This window comes from Cupressus sempervirens, chromosome 2, assembly GCF_028749045.1.
Source record: "Cupressus sempervirens isolate cs-2001-9-10 chromosome 2, ASM2874904v1, whole genome shotgun sequence".
Classification (NCBI taxonomy): Eukaryota; Viridiplantae; Streptophyta; class Pinopsida; order Cupressales; family Cupressaceae; genus Cupressus; species Cupressus sempervirens.
The window spans coordinates 190,502,875-190,525,576 of record NC_143119.1 but is presented as its reverse complement, the minus strand read 5'-3'; the positions used below and the strand labels follow the sequence as shown (position 1 = coordinate 190,525,576).

Below are 22,702 nucleotides of genomic sequence, written 5' to 3'. Positions count from 1 at the left end.
TTTTGTCTTGTGCACAAATTGAATCTTTTTCCTTTCAAAATTACATTTTATTTCTTTGATATTAAAAATATTTGTCCGTGACAGCTCTGATTGATCTAAACTTTATTCAAATTATTTTATTGTAGCTTCAGTTTAATGACAAAAGCAGTGTTATGTGGTACAGCTATACTGTTGTATTGTGCCAGTTCTTTGTATTACTTTACCTTTATAAACCAGTTAAACATTTTGAACCACATACAAGCATTTCCATGATTTGGACATTGGCTCAGGACTTCACAAGATACCCCATAAGGTTTAAATCCTTCTTGAGAATTGTCTATGCCGTGAAGTAGAAGTCTTGATATTTCAATTTTTCAATGAGAGTAGACTTCAATTTTGGAGTTCAGGATATTTCTTAGTTTTGGATTGTATAGTTTCTTTTCTTTTAAATGGCAAAACAGCTAAGAACTTCCAAAGATCTTTAAAAAAAAATGTATATTAGATATAAGCTTTATCCCAGGACTTTTTAAGACAGTTGTGCACCTAAGTTACTGCAGAACAGTGAAAGTTAGTTTTTATTCAGCTTCTTATCTTCTTAATCTCTTTTGATTTTGATTAATCAATCTGACAGGAACAATTTAATATCAGCAAATCATTTTGATGTATATTCTTATGACTTATCTTGGCTGGTTAATTGCAACACTCGTTCCCATTGCCACATTTCAACGCATAGGCAGCCTGCTGTGGTAAGGCAAATAAGCTGTTGCCTGTCATCGCACAAAAATAGTGCAATGTGTTGAATGCACGAGTCTATCACATATAAATCCTACAAACAAGGAAGCATTGAAATTTGCATTGAAACTTGTCAAACCTGTGATTTAAATGCAATTGGACTCAGAAAAAGTGAGTGAAATGGGTCAACTATGGGAGTCAACAATTTTTTTTGCGAAATTGCACATTTTTCAAGGTCAATATCAGGAATAGTTCTAATTCATGATTTTCTTTATTTTTGCTTCAGTTGAAGATGGCTTTATTATTCAAAATTCAAATCATATTTGCCGATGTTGTGAAGGTCATCGAATTCTCAAAAATACATATGATATGCTTGATAATCTTGATGTAAGGAAATTTTAGCTATGTGCATCATCTTTTCTGATATTTTGTCATGTTGTTAAAAAATATATTGCTTCCAACTCCATAGTTATAGTCTGAAAGGTTGTAATGTGATTGTGATGATCATTAATAAGAATGGGCATTTACTTAAGAACGCATTTCAGACTTTAATTGCTTTCCAAACTGCTTGATGTATTGAGAAGTTCATGTTCCTCAGTATATTGTTTTCTTTGGACACACTGCTGATCTTCTAATTTCACTACCTTTAACTCCTAGTTGTTCTTACTCAATTACCAACAGAAACTATGAAACAGGAAGGTAGGTTTTGTTAGGACAGATAATGCAAATTTCAGCATAAATGTGATTACAGTAGCACCCGGAGGCTTCTATTTTTTTCCTGATGCATAGGTCTCTGAACACATTCTGTAATTTTCAAGCCTGGATGGGAAGATAATTGAAATCTATTGGCATAATCTTTTGCAAAATAATACGACTATCTGCACTCCATATGAATTTGATGACTTCGGATCAATAATCCATTAATTTCTCTATAATTTCTTACAGACATGTTCAAGGCGTCTGTGACTTGATAGCATGGACTATGAAGATAAATCAGGGTCTGGATGTAGACCCTGTAAAAAATGTCGCCATTTGTTGTGGTCAATCGGAAGCTTTTGCTGCAGCAATACTATCTGGTTGTGTTTTCTTCTGTCCGCTCTGAAGAATTGCCTTAAATCGATTTTAATTATGCTTTAGACCTGACACCATTTTGGAACAGTTGTAGATCAAGGGGATGAAGTATTGTTACTTGACCCAGTATATGAGACTTATGAAGCTTGCATTACCATGGCTGGAGGGACTCCAGTAAGCCCTTACATTTGCAAATAGAAATCAATTAGGGTTTGACATATTGATTTGAAAATTGACAGATTATAAATCTGCATTTGATTTTCTTTTTGTTTAATTCATGAGAAACCAGTGATACATCTGATAAAACAGGTTTATGTTTCTCTCAATCCCCCTAATTGGACTTTAAACATAGAGGAGCTCATGGAAGCATTTACGTGTCGGACAAAAGCAATTGTGCTAAACAGGTTAGTTTCATGCTTAATGTTTTTCTTTCAAGATAAAAGGTATCCATGAGGATTTTGAATCCTTTTGTCTTTTAGTTGAGCTTGACCAAAATAAGATCAGTTCTGCAGGGAATGGGCCCCAATTTTGAATATGTGACTATATATAAATATATCCTCAAGTTGTGTGCCATACTATTGTGGATTGGTGGTCTGCACACGGGCTTTTTTATATGAATGCACTGTCTTATCCATTACACAATCTTTTCGAGTTGATCAAAATCTCACAATAAATATGGAATGGATGGGTGATGCAATGGATCAATAACTTTAAACAAGAGTTAAATTGTGCCCTGTTTGGTTGTCTGCTTCATTCTTATTTATGTTTAATTCTTTAAAAAAAATTCCCTTAAAATTTATGAATAATTTCCTTGTTTCTTAAAGAATGAGCAACGGCCTGAATGGGTTAATGTGGTCTTTAACAATTTACTACACAGTATAATGTATTTGCTCTTACTTTTTCTTTTGCTTATGTTTTCGATAGAAGGTCATATACAAAGCATTGTGGACAACTTTATCATATTCAGAGGTGGGCATGCTGCAAATTTTCCTCTGAGATTCATATCCATGTCTGACATATGTGTCTTATTGTAAAATACATCAAATTTGGATCCGAGAACTCTAGAACATGACACTTAGTGCTGCAAAAACAATAGACAGTCATGTTTAGAAAATATATTTATGCTGTGATGGCGATCAAGACCGTTGCTTCACAGATCCTTAAGAGCAGATCATCTAAGCCTGGGGCGGGCAAACATAGGATTGTGGTCTGATACTTATGATGCAAGAAGTGTACAACAATTGGAAATTTATAAATAACTGTGCTTTTCTTCTTCTTTAGGTTTGACTAAAACTTGGAGTGTACTCGTGGATGTCATTAAACAAAACAACTAAGAGAGATATGATAATGTTTGAGGTTCATGCAACAGTATCCTGACTAACAGAGAATTCTCACTAAGCAGATGGAAAATAGTAACTTGCCTTTAAACCAGAGAATGGAGTGAAATTATTTCAACTAGGACAAATAACCTTAACTTTCTGTTCATGCAATTTAAATGTATATGAATGTAACATTCTATATAGTTCAATTATGCACAACTCTCTGAGTATGAATGAAACATGAACATGCCTAGGATATTGTAAACTAAACCATGCACATTGGTGAGGTCATTAAACTGGAATGAGAGAGACGTGTTATGATGATTTAAATGGCAGTGGGAGGACATTCAATAATATATCAGTGCCGTGATCAAATGGGCAATTGAGTCAAACATCAGCTCTCATAGATAATCCATAAGACTAGCTCATTGATAGTCCAAATGCATCCCTATATGTATGGTAGAAGTATTTATAAGAAAGTATATTTTAAAGATGTATCAGTGAATCAGATTTGCGATGAAAACTTATGTGATTTTTCAATCCATATATATATATATATAATCTGCTGTGATAGTAACTGTAATCTCCAGCACCATGTACTAGTGGTGTGCAATTTTATATCCTCCAATAATATAGTACTTTGTGACATTAGTGATTGTTGTCCTGCATTTTGTCTCCACAAAATGTAGGTAACAGTAAAAAAAACTTTTTCAACTTAGTTTCCCATTTCTCTGAGTTAGTTCATTATTTAATTGGCTAATTGACCAACCAATCTGTTGGGTGGATATTTTGCAACCGACAGTTTTGGGTAAAAATCCAGTCGCAAAATAGGATGACCAGCCATAGCGTGTGAAATAGAGTCTTTCCTACCTTAAAGGAAGGCTCCCTCTTCTCACCGTTACTTGGATCAACTCAAGGTAAGCAAGAAGTCGAGAGATTTTGTAAAAAGGGTGTTACCAATATCCTTTCTTTTTAACTTTTAAGAAATAATCAACTTACTCGTGGAGCGAGTAATGGGCAGGGTGAATCTCTAACTACACTTCTATCAAGAGTTGGAAACAGTGATACCAATAAACCTTCACTAACTCAAAGGCTAGCTGAACATATACCGGTTTGGCTCTAAGTCCGGTCGTACTTCTATATGAAAAAGCTTTACAATTAGGGTACAAAGACTCCTAAAAGTAAGAATATTTAACTATTTTGCGAATTAAGAAAGAAGTATAAGCTGTAGACAAAGCTTTTAGCTATATATTTTCACAATTGCTCTTGGTCAAAGCTCTTGCTTCAATTGTTTCTTTACTCTTTTCAATTCAATTTAATAGAACAATTACTAATAACACAAGAAAATATGAATCAAAGACAAGTTGGATGAAACAAAGACAAAGCTTATAATTCATTCAAATCACAATCTCACTTAATCAAAGTTAAGTCTCAAATGCTCCTTTGTATTCACTTTCTCTCAAAATAGTGCTTACACAAACAAAGTTATGCTGGCACAATTTCTCCAGAGTTTTCTTACATAAAAGATAATGATAATTTTACAATGAGGGGGCACTCCTTTATATAGGCACAGGAGTTGAGAAAAAGGTGGAGGAAAAAGTGGGAGCAACTCAACCAACTTTGATCTAGTTTAACTATAGAAAATAAAGGGTTACATGCAACTACACATGCAACTCGCATTACATGTAATTATACTTTTTCATGTAATGCATCTTCTACAACTACTAACATGAAACAAAACAACAATCTTAGAGATTGTTTCTTAGTGTCTTGAATTTGACAATGATGTCACACACTGTGGGAAGATCAATCTTCATAGTCTTTGATATGGCTTCAATTCTTACTGCATTCTCGTATGCTGACTACACAACTTTGGAATTTGTTGTGTTAGTATCTAACAAGTGTTTTGTTAAGGATTTGTACGAAACAAACTTGTTCATTGTGTGCGAACCAAAATCTTCAGAATCTACATCAGCATTGATCTTGATTGTATATTTGGAAGTCACTCTCTCTGCTGCCAAAAGATTACCAAAATATCAATAACACGGCATCCCATTTGTTTCAAATCACAAGTAACACTTGTCTTAACTGCTTGACAATCTCCTAGGGTCACCTGCAACTTTGTAATCAGCTTTCTTAACGTCTCTTCCTTATAACCAATGAGCCCTTGAAATCTGAAGAACATCTCACATGATGGAAGAATATCACATGAGACCATAGCATCCAGACCAAATTTTATCATTTCGTCCCAATCATCAAGGATTTCTTTCAGGTTATCTGCTTCCAGGGTCAAAGAAGAAATCAAGTTTTGTTCCATTTTATTCATCTCTTTGATACGTCTAAGAACTGCAAATGTCTCTGTGATGGCTCAAACTCCTTCAGAAATGATTTCTTGTATCCAAGACTTGGCAGCTTCAATTAACCTTTTCTCTGTAGATGTTTGAGATATTACAACACTCTGAAAAGATTGTTTTTGGATTACCTCATTTAAACGAGAAATCTCTTGTTTTAATTGATTCTTCTTTTCCCAAAGTCCATGATTACTTTTCGATACATACGTCAATGCATCTTGCAAATAACTCAAACAAGATTGCTTTCCAATTTCAACTTTAGTAAACTTGTTGTCAGAACGAGTAAGTTCTTCAACAGGTTTATCTACCAAAGGCTTAGCTATCTCAACAAATTTGGTTTTATCAGAATCAACTACAATTCTAAATACAATCTTATTTTTCAAAGATTTGGATTTAGTCTTCTTCACAGGTAGATTGTCAGGAGGAACAACCACTTTCCTTCTCTTTGTTGTTATTCTACTCAACCATGCAGGCAGGTTGAAACTTTCATCTACAGAAGCAGGCATAGTGGAGACCATTGGCATTGATTTAAATTGTATATCTGTAGTGACTGAGCATGATTCAGTCTGTACCGCTGAAGGCATAAAAACATGTTGAGAAGACTCTATCATGAAGAGTTCAAATCCTGTCAAAGATGTATCAAGTTGGAAAACTTGACCACTGGTCAGAGTTGGAAAATCTTCAAACACATTTGCTAAGTTATCATATTGTTTATGTGTAGGAACACGAGGAGCAGTAGATGAAATAGGAAAAGCCATGGTGTTAACCTCCGAGACTAGAATGGAATGAGTGAAAATAGTAGAGAATGAATTTACATCATCATCAACCTCCTGAAAAAAGGTTTCTTCATGTAGAGAAGACATGCAGGCTCGTGTAGGCTTTGGAGGAGATATGACCACAATTTTTCTTTCTTTATCTGAATCTTCTTTATCAGATTTTGTTTCGAATTCTTCTTCCGATTCTACTGCTGATTCTTGAATTGGCTCAAGAACCTGAGATGATTTAGTTCCTTTTCAGCCTTTAAATTTGAATTTGAGGGCACTCTTGGCATTTGCAGATGAGGCACCATCTTTCCTTGTAATTTCAAGTTGTGATTTCCTGCCAGGAGGACCAAAAATTCCACAATTCAGACCCATCTTAGGATTTACTCTTTTAAGGCCTTTACTTTTCAACCATTTGTTAGTGTTTACTAGGATAGATTGAAACCTGTCCATGATAGATGTACCTTCCTTTTGTTGCCATTGAATAGGGAAAGAGCACATATTATCAAAACTGACTTGATGAAATTTCGGATCAAGGATGTCTCCATCGTTATCAACTTGAAAATTTGGAGAGATTTCCAATATGTTAAGATCAATTATTTGCTGCAATGTTAACTTGCAGTAATCCATTTTCATGATGTCAATTTTTGTTCTCATATCAATCCAAATATCCTCAATGCGATGAACATGAGTGTAGGCTCTTTTTATCCGAGAGTTCATCTCTTGATAATCAAAATCAAATTTACTTGAACTTCTTCAATGTAATCAACTGCAATTCTGCTTCCATATTCTTTGCTTTAGGCACAGAAACAGAAACAATTGAATAATTGCCAATAGACAAAGGTTTAACTGAGGTAATGCCAAATCCGAGCCTATGTGAAGCATGCCGATCACTCTACACGCCCATGAGTTGTCTTGCTAATTCCATCAGAATGATTCGATCTGTAGCATACTTAGGTAAGGTATATGGCTCTCCCTTGAAATATCCAACTCTCAAGTATGCGAAAGTGAGAAACTAAAGAAAAATGCAGCCGTACTGGTTCACCTTCTCCCATGCTGCATTAGATATTCTTTTGATAGACAATTGCTTGTCGAACAAACACTTGTAATGTCCAAAAAAGGCATTTTGGACTCTTCTGTAATGGAATTTACTATTAGCCAAAATAATTTGGTCAGAGTAATCCCAAATAGGTATTTGAAGACGATCTCCTTTGGTAGAAAGACTCGAAAAAGATCCCATGGCAGCAATGTGTAGACTAGACAAGAATTCATGTAGAAAGGCACTGATGTTCCTACATTGCATAGCTGCTGACAGAGTGTAGTACTAATACGTTCCCCCCAAAAGATGTGTTCTTTATTTTCCATAATTTGAAACATAAACTTGTAAATCCATGGCTCAAAATCAGAAGAATCTTTAAGACCACAAATCCTGCTGAGAAAGATGATGAGATCCTTGTACTCCTGTTTAAAATTTGACCGATAAAGAGTCTTTGGCCATTTGGAAAAATTGCTTCTTTTATTATCTAACCAATAAAGGTTGACATACTTCTGACAAGTGCTCTTTTGCTCATTCCAACAAGCCAATGGCGATTCTTTAGTCAAATCAGCACATTCTGATTTATGCGAAACTTAGAAGATTTGCTCAATAAATTTAGGATCAAGGCTAATGATAACCTTGCCGTCAGCATCTTTGATAGTCCTCTTCTTAGGAGTAAATTGCCGTGCACATCCATAAAAAAAATCAGGTTTTATAGCTGCCGTAGGAAACGTAGAGACCAAGTGGATGTTGCTTTTCCTAATGCGTTTCATTTCATGAGTAGCAGGGGCTTCAACTCCTTGTAGAAAATCAACCACATCTACATGACCAATCTTCGTGTCCAACACGTTATCCAAAATATATGTGACTGAAGGAGCTGCATGAGCTAATTCTTTATCATATTGATATTTCATTTTGCCTTTGGACTTAGATGGCGAGGACATATCTTGTGCTTGTGCTGCAACACAAAAATCCCAAAACATAAATGCATCATCAGAAGGAATCTCCATACAAGTGAATTCTGCATTAGTAGTGAAGATTCGAAATAAGAGTGACTTTCAAAGAGAAGGCATATGCATATGCAATGGAATGGAAAGTGAAATGAAATGAATGGGATGTGGAATGAAATGATATGGAAGTGTGAAAATAGAAAATGGAATGAAATAGAATTGAATGAAAATGTGCGAATGTGAAATACATGGGAATACGTGCAAAGTGAAAGTTGCTGATTTCAAAAGTGACTTAACATTTTCAAGGCTTTATTGTGTGAAAAATGAGTTCATGTAAATGCAACATATAATAGAAGGTGGAGGGTGAAATGAGATGCAAGTGCGAGCAAAAGATACACTTTATGTGTATATGCGAATGAAGGCTAAGATGTAAAGTATGGAATGAGGTGGAAGCATGTATTTACTCATGTAAGTGCGACTGTGTATGAGGAGATGGAAATGAAAAATGCAGGTGAGATAATGAGTTTTATAGTCACTTTTGGAGAAAAGGAGAAGTCAAAGTACACGGGAAGCAAAAATGACATTTTTTTGTTTTTCCAAAATGTGACTTTTGATCAAAATCGGACCTTTTGGATGCAATTACACGAAAGACATTTCGTGTAATCGTGTCGTGCAAATAGAAGCGAAAAATGAGATAGGTGAAAATGAAAATGGAAAATGGGATTATTGTAATGACCCTGCTCAAATCTGATTCCAAAATGCTGATAAAGGTTCAAGAAAACGCTTTGCATACAAGGGTCATATGACTGATATAAAATTTCAGTTTGCTTTTATGACTCTTTCCTTCACTTAGCATTAATAAGAATGCTTGCAAGAAGACTCTGAATTAACTAAACAATGACCTAACATGAATGTGCAACTTATTTTGGCAATATTCAATGCGTATATGTGATCAAAGCATGATAAATGAACACCTACAGCCAACTGGCATTTTTACAAACAGTTGGTATGCAAACTAACTAGTTGATAAATAATGATATTGAATTGCTCAAATGACACCGGCAACTATTATCTCGTTAATTGTAATTAAATTTCTAATTCAATGCTCATGAAATAAGGCCAAGACTTTTGGCATTTACATGGATTACAAAAATGATAATGTTGGTATAATGCACACCTACAGCTGAAACTTATAATACCTAAAATGCAATGCTAACAAAAAAAACTTGGTTGTAGATGGTTGTAATAATTTTCTCCAATGCTGCCTTTTTGCTTTGCTTTTTCCTAATCTGCTTTTTACCACTTCCAAAGTGCAACCCTTCAGAAGGTCTTTCACTTCCTCAGTTATGCAATCTCTTGAGAGGTATCATTCTCAAGGATTATGCTGAATATTTGCAGACTATCAAGCTCCACAAATCCTTTTCTAAGAAGTTACTAAGAACTTCTAGAAACATCCATTATAAAATCCTATTATAATGCACTTTTATAATAAATAATTTTATAAAATAAAAAGTGCAATCTCAACTTAAAATTATAACATGTAGGCTGCGTATAAAAAGTAATGATAAAATAATATCTCCAAGAGCATAATAAGCCATCCAATCCTCAAATAAACGCTAGAATGACTCTCTCATCACAACCACCAGTCTACGAGAGTTCGTGATAGATTGATCTGGCACGCAAAACGATGTCAACCAAAACGGGGACATTACAGTCCGCCTTTCTTGAAATTGCTTGTCCCCAAGCAATGGCCGAACAACAAACCAGTCGCTCCACCTGGATCCCAAATGTAGTTATGAACTATACTGCTGTCAGTCAACGTAGGCTCTTGCAACAACCTCTGAAATGTAACCAAGAGGAATCCATGAATGAATCGTGAATCATTGTGCAACTGAACTCCAAATCCGCTATTGCCACAGTTAGGAACCCACGAGGCACACACTCTCGACATATCAGACCCCAAGTAGAGTAAATCACCCAAACTATCAACATAATAAACACCATCCACACAACCCACCGTGTTATGCGGAATGCACACTCCAACTCTGCTACAATGGTGACCACTCCCACATGAAACTGCACCAAATACAGAGAATCCACACACTGTACATCTACTGCAGTTAGAACAACTCTGCTGATCACCGACCATTGTCTCATAACCATAACACCCATGCACTGCTGATGGTGAATAGTCATTACACAGTAGATAGCAAAAACGAGAGCCCAGACCAAACCTTTCTGCCATCAACTCCTCAACACATGGATCAAAAGCAAACTGATGAACATGTCCTGCAGTATAATGCCGGTAAAAGTAACCAATCCCAGTCAAAGACTCATCCTGCAGACGTGATACGACCAACTGTGACTGATCATCAGCTAAGTCAGAGGATGGTATAGCCAAGGGCGCAGAATCAACAACATCACTAGTTGCTGTGCCCTCCAAGTCAAATATACCACAATGCTCAGCTGCAGTGCCCAACTCAGCTGAGCCTGCCTCCAATGGAGACGAACCAAATATGCCAATACTAGTGTCGTGGACAGATATATGCTCATCTCCACTGCCTCTATCAACCTCGACCATGGACATCCTTGGATCACTAGACACCACGATCTGTGATTGTACAGAATCTGGTAAAGACTAAAGTCATTCTAACTCCATGGTCACCTCAGCTAAGTGAAACTGTGACTCTTCGAAAGCCAACTGTGTACTCTCAAGAAACTCAAAAGTCACCTCGAGCTGCTGAGTAAGCTCACTCACCTCGTCTTCCTTGACCAATAATGCGTCATATGCTGTATTGCCCCACTTCATAAGATAATTTCTGTCGGCTACCAACTGCATATAATTCTGTCTTAGAATTCGGATAGTCTCTCATAAAGAGTGGATCTCTATCAAGGAAAGATAACTGCCTCCCTGCTCATCACTAGTAGGAGAACCCCATCCATAAACTGCTAACAACTGAGGAGCAACATCGAAATGCTCACAAGCGATAGAAATGTCTTGCTCGCCAACTCTCAGTTGACTAGACACATGATTGTGTTGATTGGTCAAACTCATATACTCTATCCTTGGTACACTGTCCAAAGGAGTAACCTCAAAATAGCTATCATCTGTAATACTGCTATCCAAATTTTGCAAACGAATTGCTGAACTCGTATCATCAAACGAAGCGACTGAAGCATTAACATCAAAAACCTCCGTATCAAAAGAAACTGCTGAGGAGACTAAGTCCTCAAAACTATCTAGAATATCCCCCTGGGTGTCATCTGTAATAATCAGATCCTGAGACTCTTCTGTAAACTTTGTCATATCTGAGAGATCATCAACCCATTCCAACAAGAATGGTCGACATGAACAATGCCCAATATAGGTGTGTAAAAACTAATTCCAGCATCAAACAAGTTGTTGGCATGGATGAGAACTATACTTGGCAAACTACTAATCAAGTCCATGATGGTGCAACAGATACTACTACTAAAGAATGATAGATATCTCCAGACAAAATGATCCCAAGTACTAAGATAAGGATCCCAACATCTAATCCATGAACGGAAACCAACTGGCAATTCAAGTAAACTTCTTACTTGAGTAATGTGAACAATACCAACTGACTTCACACACCTGTCTACAATCTCTGAATCCAGAGTGTGAATGCTAGACATACTCATATCATCATCAACATGTGACCCAACTGTAAAAGAAAACTGAGTCCTTGCTATACGTGCTAACTCCTGAACTGAGCTCACCTCAAGACAAATCCCGTCCACATGTCTATTAGAATCCTGGAGAGCCAACTGAGTACACACCAAGGAATTCCGAGTATCCTCCAGCTCATGAGAAAGCCAATCAACCTCCTCCTCCTTCTTCAATGCATCTAAATAGATCCCTGCAAGATTAAGGATATGATCGCAATTTGAAAGTAGGTGTATGTAACTTACCTTCATTGCCTCCATGCCTTCCTTGATCTGCTGTAAGTCGTCACAAGAAGATCCTGTTGTGACTCCTTTCCATCTCTCCTGCAGTTTAATCATCCAAATGTGATTCTTAATCAATCCATGCATCCTGTCATGATGAGATAAAGCCGCGACAATATCCTTGTCCCATGTCTTCAGCTGGCTTGCCAAACCAAGTGAAGAGCTACTAGCCTCTATCTCATGTGAAGAAGCATCCAACTGTGCCCGATACTCATTTTCTGCAAAGTCTTGAATGCTCACTTTCTGATCAACTGTACTATCCTCAATCATGACAGTATCCTCAACTACTGTAACTTCATCCAGCCCAATTGTACTGGAATCACTATCTGTGTCAATCACGCAATCCGGTGTGCCTGTGATATCACCTTCTGATGCAACTGGCTCAACTTGCATAACATTTGTAACCTCTTCTGCCTGTGAAGATGATACAGATAAGCCATTACTTGAAGATGTGCTAATGTCTCCCTGTATCGAATCCGCATGTCTGTTAAACTCCTCATACAAGTTTCTGCCTATCATAGGGAAGGTATGATCCGTACGGCTATCAATCAGGCTCTTTAACCACGTACATGCCATAGGTGACAAATTCCTCTCTTTTGTCCAAACATACCATAAGTCTTCTCCCAAAAGTTTAGAAATTTCATCCTCCTCCTCAAACAAGATTGTGAACATGATGAAGTGCATCGATGCCTATACTCTGTTGGGATGAAACTCGTCCATAATATTCCAAAATGTATTGAACATCCTGCAAATGTCACTGATACAACCTATTGCCAGCATAATGTTTTCAAATCTACACTTTGCAAATACTTCAAGCAATCTTGCCCTTTTTGTGAAATAAGGGTCCCGGAGGTTGTCCAACTTTTCAAAGCTTTTTACCATGGCATGAAGTACCTCTCTCATAATCTAATCATCATAAGAGTTAATGCCAGCTATTATCCTCATGATTTCACTAATGCAAGAGAGAGCTGTAAGTCTTATTACCTCATCATGATGTCTCAATAATCGAGGCTTAACCAATGAACCAAATGCTGGAGATCAAGCTATTTGCATAGCATCGGGTCTTGACTGATCAAACTTGCCTAAATAAGTTTCCAACTCCTACAAAGTTCTTAGAAGGTCCTCTGTTCACTGAAATGGACAATCTAATTTCTTCTTTACATTGTGCATTCTTTCTTCCAAATCCTTGTCTCCTGTTAAAGCCATACTGATAATTGAATTCAATCTGAAATAACCCAATTAGGCTAGCAGGAAACCGCTCTGATACCACTGTAATGACCCTGCTCAAAGCTAATTCCAAAATGCTGATAAAGGTTCAAGAAAACGCTTTGCATACAAGGGTCATATGACTGATATAAAATTTCAGTTTGCTTTTATGGCTCTTTCCTTCATTTAGCATCAATAAGAATGCTTGCAAGAAGATTTTGAATTGACTAAACAATGACCTAACATGAATGTGCAACTAATTTTGGCAATATACAATGCATATATATGATCAAAGCATGAGAAATGAACACCTACAACCAACTGACATTTTTACAAACAATTGGTATGCAAACTAACTAGCTGATAAATAATGATATTAAATTGCTCAAATGACACCAGCAACTATTATCTCCTTAATTGCAATGAAATTTCTAATACAATGCTCATGAAATATGGCCAAGACTTTTGGCATTTACATGGATTACAAAAATGATAATGTTGGTATAATACACACCTACAGCTGAAACTTATAACACCTAAAATGCAATGCTAACAAAGGAACCTGGTTGTAGATGGCCATAATAATTTTCTCCAATGCTGCCTTTCTGCTTTGTTTTCTTTTTTGATCTGCTTTTTCACTTGCTTTTTTCAAACCTGCTTTTTCGCTCTGTTTTTTTGATCTGCTTTTTTGGACTTTTTTTTCGGACCTGCTTTTTTGGACTGTTTTTTCGGATCTGCTTTTAAAGACTTAAGCCCTCAGGTAGTCTGAATATACAAATTAAGCTCAATCTGCAAAGGCTGAATACCACTTTCAAAGTGCAATTTTGGACTTTTTCTTAGACTTAAACCCTCAGGTAGTCTGAATATACAAATTAAGCTCAACTTGAAATGGCTGAATACCACTTCCAAAGTGCAACTCTTCAGAAGGTGTTTCACTTCCTTAGTTATGCAATCTCTTGAGAGGTATCGTTCTCAAGGATTATGCTGAATATTTGCAGACTATCAAGCTCCACAAATGCTCATAGAAGATGTAGTTGAGTTACCAAATCTTGTCTATCCAAATGGGAGCCCAAGCCCTCTATTTATCTACTTTCCTAAGAAGTTACTAAGAACTTTTAGAAACATCCTTTTCTAAGAAGTTACTAAGAACTTCTAGAAACATCTATTATAAAATCCCATTATAATACACTTTTATAATAAATAATTTTATAAAATAAAAAGTGCAATCTCAACTTAAAATTATAACATGTAGACCACGTATAAAAAGTAATGATAAAATAATATCTCCAAGAGCATAATAAGCCATCCAATCCTCAAATAAACGCCAGAATGACTCTCATCACAACCACCAGTCTATGAGAGTCCGTGATAGATTGATCCGACACACAAAACGATGTCAACCAAAATGGGGACATTAAAATTACATGCATGTGCGGATGGCAAATGAGATGGAAAACATGTAATTGCATTTGTCGGATGAGGTGTGAAATGTAATGACATGTAAATGGAAATGGAATGTGAAAGATGACGATGCTTTAGCATGAAATGAAGCAAAAGCAAGTTTTTTCCCAAAAAAACTTGTAACTTCTCCAAATGGAGGAAAATTGGCAAACAAACACAAAAATAAAAAAACAAGAGAAAAAAATGTACCTTTGTAAACAACTCAAAACATGCCAAAATGCAATGCACTTCAAAGCTCAAATTTGAAATTGGGACTTGGGGAAGAACCAAAAACATGAAAATGAAAGAAAACTTCATATTTAAAGGAAAAATTCACTTTCTATGGCAAAGATCTTCACAAATGGCAACCATCTAACGATTTCATGCATAAAATCAGCAAAGATAAGCATGAATTAAATTACAAGAAGGAAGAAGTCCACTTACATGAAAAATAAGTGCCAAATATGAAGGAAAAAGATGCTCTTTGTTTGAAAAATTCTTCAAAAATGGTGAGACCTTTTCCAATCTTGCAAATTCAAATGAGAGAGGGCAGCGAACAAGGAGAATAAGTTGCAAGATGCCAAAATGTGCCCTAAATCCTCTCCAACTTCCAATGTTTTCAAAAATTCATGCTCTTGAGACGTTTTTGTAAAAAACTTGTTTCTCCATGGATTGTAAGTAAAACTTTTTGGTGTTTAAACACCAAAATAGGAATCAAAATGCAATGCAATCAACCAATAAGGGAAAAACGATTCATCTCCAAGCAAAAACGTTTGGTAAAAATGAAGATTTGTGGAGTTTTTTAAACAAAAACGTGCCCTAGATTTGGACTCTCAAAAATGTTTTTCAGCTCATTAAACTCATTTTTGATGGAAACAAAATGATCACCAAGCGAAAACGCCTTGAATGCAAGAGATTTCGTTCGAATCCATGAAGAAAATCTTTAGTTATAGCCAAAATCGGATTCTTGGGGAGCAAGAACACATTTCCTTCTCAAAATTGGACATTTTAATGGTCATTGCATATTTTAAAACATGTCTTCATGCAAAATTGAACCTTTTGAGGCCACTTACATGTTTTAAAATGTCTCTATGCAAAATCACATTTCTTGGAGTGCATTACATGTTTTAAAACATGCTCATAGGCAAAATCAGACCTTTTGAAGCCATTTACATGTTTTAAAATGTGTCTCACCTTTTTGATGCTTAAGCACAAAAACTCTACTTTTCACGTCATTGCATCAAAAAGGTCCACTTTCATAAGCTTTTGATATAATGGCATGAAAAGTATCCTCAAAAGTGAGTTTTATATGTAATAACATGAATAGTTTCCACTTTTCATAGTTTTTACATGCAAATGCATATAAAAAGTCCACTTTTGAGGCCTTTAGGGTCCGTTTGGTTGTTGGAATATGATTTCAAAATTGGCATCCAAAATTCTTGATTTGGGATTCTAGAACTTGAAATCCAGATTTCGGTTTTGGGAATTTGATTTGGGCCCGTTTGATTCGCCAATTTAGACGACAATGAAGACTGACGCTTCTTAAAAACTTGGCAAGTATATGTCTCAATAAACCTCACAAAATGTATGGAATGGGTATTAGAAAATTTGGGACGTTTCTAAAAGCTGTCTCATACCCCTCATTGTACACGTGGGTTGAAAGTTTTTGTGTGTTTTATAGTTCCGCCCACAACAAGATTTAGGAAATTTAAATCATATATAAGAAAGCCCATCTAATGTACTTTGCAACCAGTCCCAGTTCTAGCTTTTGGAAAACATTGTCATTACAGTAATGATCAATTAAATCGAACCGCTTTTTCGTTTAAAGACATTTGAAATTCAAATCAACTATGGAAGGAGGATAAATTCATGGCAGCTCACCCAGATTTCTCACCGTTTTCAGAAAAGAAGGGTTCAAGTTTGCAAAGAAATGGTATGGAACCTGTTGAGAAAGCCCTACCTGCTGATGAAGATTGCAACCAAACTAACTTGCGTCCTCACCTCTGCTATAAACCTTTGCAACCTGAAGAAAATGACGAATCGTACGGAGAAATGGAGAAGTAGAAGCCTCAGCGCAAAAATGCAAACACATACTTGGTTGAGCAAACCGAGCAATGGCAACAGATACTTTCGAGCGGGAAAGGAAATAGCTCCTGGTGGATGCAAAAAATTATCGCTTTCAACAAATATCGTATGCCCATTTTAATAAAAATTGGAATTAAAACGGGTTTATCGTCAATTCCAAGTATTTCGATGGAAGACGAAATCCACGAAATGGAGTATAAATGAGGATACAGAATCCCATTTTTATCAAATTCTAATTTGTTTTTTGCACACCCAAACAGTGGATTGAAAAGTTTTTAGAATACGAAATTCTAATTCCACCTCAAATCCACGATCCAAATGGGCCCTTAAGTCATGTATTTCACTTAAAATTATAAAAATGTCATCAAAATGGGTAAAAAATAATATTCATTTATCATATTTTTCAATATAATACATAAACATTATTTTAAAGTGACATTTAAATAAGTATTTGGTTTTAAAATCAAAAATTTAAAATGTAACTATATAGTTATATAGTTGCTTTAAGTGAAAAATTAAAAAGTAACTCAAAATTATAACATAATGTGCACTATAGTCACTTTAAGTTATAAATTTAAAGTAAAAGTAACTTAAAAACATAACAAAAAGTGAGTAAAATGTTATATTTTTGAAAAAGTGAATGTCAAATTGAAAGTATGACATCATATTTTTAATTCGTGTTGTTGCACCTAAAATGTCTACTTTTGAGGCACTAAAACGGGCATAACTTTTGATTGACAACTCCAATTGACCTCTAGGTTAGACCGAATCAGAGAGGCAATCGATAGGCATGACATGAGAAAATCCAAAGGACTAAAAACAAGCAAACACAAACTCAAAAGCTAAGAACGAACTATGAAGGCTTCAAAAACCAAGGAAAGACTCAACAGAAAACAAAATGAAAAAGGCTTGACGAAGGCCTTCAGTAAAACAATTTGATATTTGAATTGAAATGGATTAATCGATCAACATTAAGCAATTGAATATCAAATTCAAGCTTGGAGAAATGTGAAACTAGCTTGAAAAAGTTTCGTGCTGTTACCAACAGTTTGTGGTGACAAAATGTAGGACAACAGCTAGCTTTGTCTGGGGAATGTAACTCGTTTGTTCTTGGAAATAAAGAGTGACATAGAATCTAGTTCTCTAAGTCTCTTTATCCACTCCATTGGGCAATAGAGTCAGGCGACAAAAGAAAACAAAAACTAAGCTAAAGACTCAAAAACCAAAACTATGTACAAGAGGTACTTATCTGATAATTACTGAAAGTAATGTTTCAGATGCTATCCACTATAGGGCAGTGGCATTGGTGTTCCATGACGGTATGCGAGCCAAAAACTATTTTCGCCCGCAATCTGATGAATTGTGAAAAGACCTCGCCAAAGAGAATCAAATTTTTCATGCATTCCTTTTCGTTCTCGCCTTGTGTCCTAGAGTAGGACAAGATCACCAATTTGAAATTCTTGATATTTGGCCTTCTTATCAAAAAAAACTTTCACTTGTTGCTGATGAGCAGCAAGCGTATCAACCACTTCTTTCTTCATTCCTCCAACTGTTGAAGAAATGCAATTCTCTTATCCAGTGCATCTGAATAAGTTTCATCTTCAATAGCACGCACCAACTTGAGAGCGGGAAGCTCTAAAGTTATTGGAATCTCAGCATTGACCCCATATAACAATTGAAAGGGTGACATTGCAATTGCTTGCTTCGGAGTGATCCGATTTGCCCACAAAGCATCAAACAAAGCCTTGTGCTAGGTTCGCTGATTTGAATCAATCAACTTCTTCATGATAATCACCAAATTTTTGTTCCTTGATTCTGCTTGACCATTATCTCGAGGACATAATCAGACGCATGTGCCAAGGTAACTCTATGATTGAAACAAAATTCAATAACCTCCTTGAAAGAGAAAGCAACTACATTATCTGCAACAATCTTATTTGGAACACCAAAACGTGAGATGATGTTCTATTTTAGAAAGTCACAAATAATCTGTGATGTAGAGCCTTTCATCGGAATTGCTTCGACCCATTTGGTGAAGTAGTTTGTTGCTGCTAATATGTAAGTATGACCTTTGCTGGAAGGTGGATTAATTGTACCAATGAAATCTCCCCATTGTTGAAATGGCTCATCAATTACTACTGGCTTCAATGGAAGAGCAGCAAGTTTCTGCTTACCAACAAACTATTGACATAACTCACATTTCCTTACCCACTAATATGTATCTTGAAAAAGCATGGGCCAATAATATTGTGCTCTCAAAATCTTATGAGTAGTGACCGGTGCCGAGAAATGTCCACCACATACTTGATTGTGAAAAGAATTCAAAAGTCAGACTTGCTAACTTTTATCAACACACCTTAAAAATGTTCCATCCAATGTTCGCTTGAAGAGACCATTTTCCCAAGAACAAAAATAGAAGCTTTCACTTGAGAGTCCTTTTTTCTTTGTATGTTAAGTGAGGAGGACATTCGCCATAACTTAAATAATAAACCATGTTAGAAAACCAATCATTTGTTGTACTACCAAACAATATAGTAGGAAGTGAGGAGGAGTTCTCATCTTCTACTTGTAATGGTTCATTTTCAGCCATAAGCTGACAAAGTCTCTTACCACGAACTAACTTGGTAGGCCGTATCTCCATATCATACTCTTGAATCTTAGCAATCCAGTTACCTCTTTTTGTACCAAAATCCTGCTGAATCAGGATAGTCTTGACTGTAGTATCTGGAACTAGAGCAATGATAGGGGGGTTTAAAATATAAAATCTAAAATGCTTCACTGCCTTGACAACAATATAAGCATGTTTTTCCATTTGGCTGTATTTCAATTCATGAGCTTTCAAAGGACAGCTCATAAATGAAATAGGTGATTCAATACCTTTATTATTTTTTTGCATCAGGATGGCAGAAAGGGTATGCTCTGGAGCATAACTATACATAATAAAACTTTTAGTATAATCAAGACATACGAACACATGATTCCAATGGAAAGCAGTCTTGCCTTTCATCATCTAAATAATATGACGAGCTAATTCAGCAAAATTTGGCACAAATCTTCTGGGAAAATTCACCTTTCCAAAGAAAGAATGAACTGCCATCTTACCTGATGGAAGTGATAGGCTTTGAATTGCTAGTAACCTCTCAGGATCAATCTTAATACCTTCCTTTGAAACAATGTGTCCGAGGAGTTTTCCCTCCATCAAACCAAAAACTGACTTCTTGGTATCCAAAGACACACCATGTTGTCTACATCTTTCCAAAACTTGTCGTAGATGAAAGAAATGATCTTTGACGTTTCTTGGAATGAGTAGTCAAGTCATCTAAGTACACAACAATACTATCATTGATTAAACCATCAAAGGCAAGATGCATTGCTCTTTAAAAAGTCATCCCAGCATTAATAAGACCAAAAGACATCCACCTATATGTAAAAGTACCCCATGGGGTAGTGAATGCTGTCTTATATTGATCATCCTTGCGGACCTCAATTTGATTATATCCAGAAAAACTATCAAGCATAGACAACATCTCAAAACCAGTAACAACTTGCAACACTTGGTTCATGACAAGCAATGGATAATTATTCTTAAGAGATGCTTGATTAAGATTGCGAAAATCCACACATATGTGAATCTCGCCATTCTTCTTTCTTACAGGGACAATATTGGCTACCCAAGATGAATGATGGATAGGAAAAATGATACTTGCTTCAAGCATCTCCTGGATTTCAGCTAGAATAGTACTTGAAATCTTAGGATTATATTGCCTCTGCTTTTGGCGAAAAGGAGCTGCACCAAATTTCAGAGGAATATCATATTGTACTTCTTTAGGACGGAAAGATTTCAAATTTTCATAAGAATAAGCTAGGACATCTTTATAGTCACAAAGAAGAGTAATGAACTTTTCTTTCTCTTCCTCTGTGCACCAATTTCCAATGTTCACCAGCTTTGGGTCTTCATCCGTTCCAATGTTGTGTTTCTCATAATGTTCCATAGACCTGGTTCTTGTCTTTTGTTGTTCTTTGATATATCTATCATGTTTATCAAACAACTTTTCCAAAGAAACCAATCTTTTAGTAATCTTGTTCCCTTTAAGTTGAATGACTTCGTGATCGGTTTTTGGATCTACTTCAGAAAGCACTTCATTTGGATCATACTCACCTCCTTCAAAGTACATTTCATCAAAACCTTCTTTTGTTTCAAGAAAGTTGATAATCCGATTATCATCATTGAACACTTGCCAATGTTCACAATTATCTGGAATACTCGGTCGATAGACCAACTGTATTTCATAGATGTTATCTTCAAAATCTTGATGTGGAAGTAGAAGAGTAGTTGAAACAGAAAGCGCATCAGCTCTATCATTTAATTCTCTGAGAATTACTGAAATATTGAAAGCATCAAAAAGCTTGATGTAATCCCAGGCTAAATCACGATAGTGTCTAAGTCGGTCATTTCTAGCTTGATATTGACCCTTAATTTGACAGACTACCAATTCAGCATCTCCTTTAACATGCAAGTTTTAAATTCCTCTAGCCTCTGCCATGCTCAATCCCAATATCAATGCCTCATATTCAGCCATGTTATTGGTGTTAGGAAACTACAACTTGTATGAAAAAGGGAAGAATTCACCATCAGGAGAAACAAAAACAATTCTAACACCGGATCCCATAGAAGCACAATTGCCATCAAATTCCATAACCCAAACAATAGTAGAGCTAATTGTGCTAGCACCAAAATCATTTAAAATAATTCTTCCTTCAAGAGAATCAATAGAATCACTCTCAGAATGCATCTCTTCATCCTTAAAACAATCCATAGGATCATTTTGAAGAATAGCTTTTTCATCAAGAATAACATCTTCCTCTATGGCATCACCAAATCTCTCAATGTTTGACAATAGTGAAGAACTTTCAGAATCCATCCAATATTTGGCAAATTTAGATATTTCATTAGCATATAGATAATAATTTCCCATCCCTGCTGATTCAAAAAGAATTTGAGCATGTGGATCATTGGATTTGACTACCACATACTTCGTTTCTCTTTCAGAATACAATTTTTGCATAACACCTTTAACAGGTATTCTAGCTTCTGTCATATCCATGTTAAGTTCTCCTCCTACATCCTTACAGAAATTGCGACCAAGTAACATACCATAAGAAGCTGGTACATCAGCAATTAAGACCGTCATTTTGATCTTTTTGTTTGGGAAGGACACAAAAGCAAATTGAGCATCTTTGATTTGCCCTTTCAGAGGCACTTGTTTGTTCTCCATAGAATGGCAGCTACCAAAAGACTTGGTTAAGGTTAGACCTAGTGCATCTACAACTTTGGCAGGCATGACATTATCAGATGCACCTGAATCTATGATACAGTTACTTAACTTAAAACCATTGATCAAAAGAGAAAGATAGAAAGGCTCAATCTTCCTTGGAATGGTTACTAAGTTATTTGGCATATTCTTGACTTCAGGAGCGACCAAATGAGTTTGAGTAGGCTGAGATTCTTTGACAAATTTAGCAAGTCTATCCATCTGATTTGGATAAGCTTTTAGGTATTCTACCTCAGACATTTGAATCTTGGTCTTCTTAACATGATCTATGATATCAAAAGCTTGAAAGGAATTTGCTAAGGAAGAATTAAAATTTTCAGCCTGAGATTTAGGCATACTAGGCTTCAAAATAGTAGATGCAGGAATAGTTTAATCAACACTTACTTGATTTTTAGCTAGATCATTAGGTAGACTGGGCAATGGTGTCCCCCTCTTTGCAATAGTAATAGGCATCTGAGGAACATCCA

The 22,702-nt window shown here is 35.9% G+C and overlaps 1 protein-coding gene across 1 annotated transcript in view; it reads left to right on the top strand.

Annotated features, from left to right (window-relative positions):
- Positions 1–22,702, top strand: part of LOC149571718 (uncharacterized) — a 217,332-nt gene that overhangs the window by 56,352 nt on the left and 138,278 nt on the right. Inside the window, exons 3-5 of the mRNA XM_089813128.1 lie at positions 1,657–1,787; positions 1,871–1,956; positions 2,092–2,186. Coding sequence (XP_089669254.1) covers positions 1,657–1,787; positions 1,871–1,956; positions 2,092–2,186 — 312 coding nt within the window. The remainder of the gene's footprint in view (positions 1–1,656; positions 1,788–1,870; positions 1,957–2,091; positions 2,187–22,702) is intronic.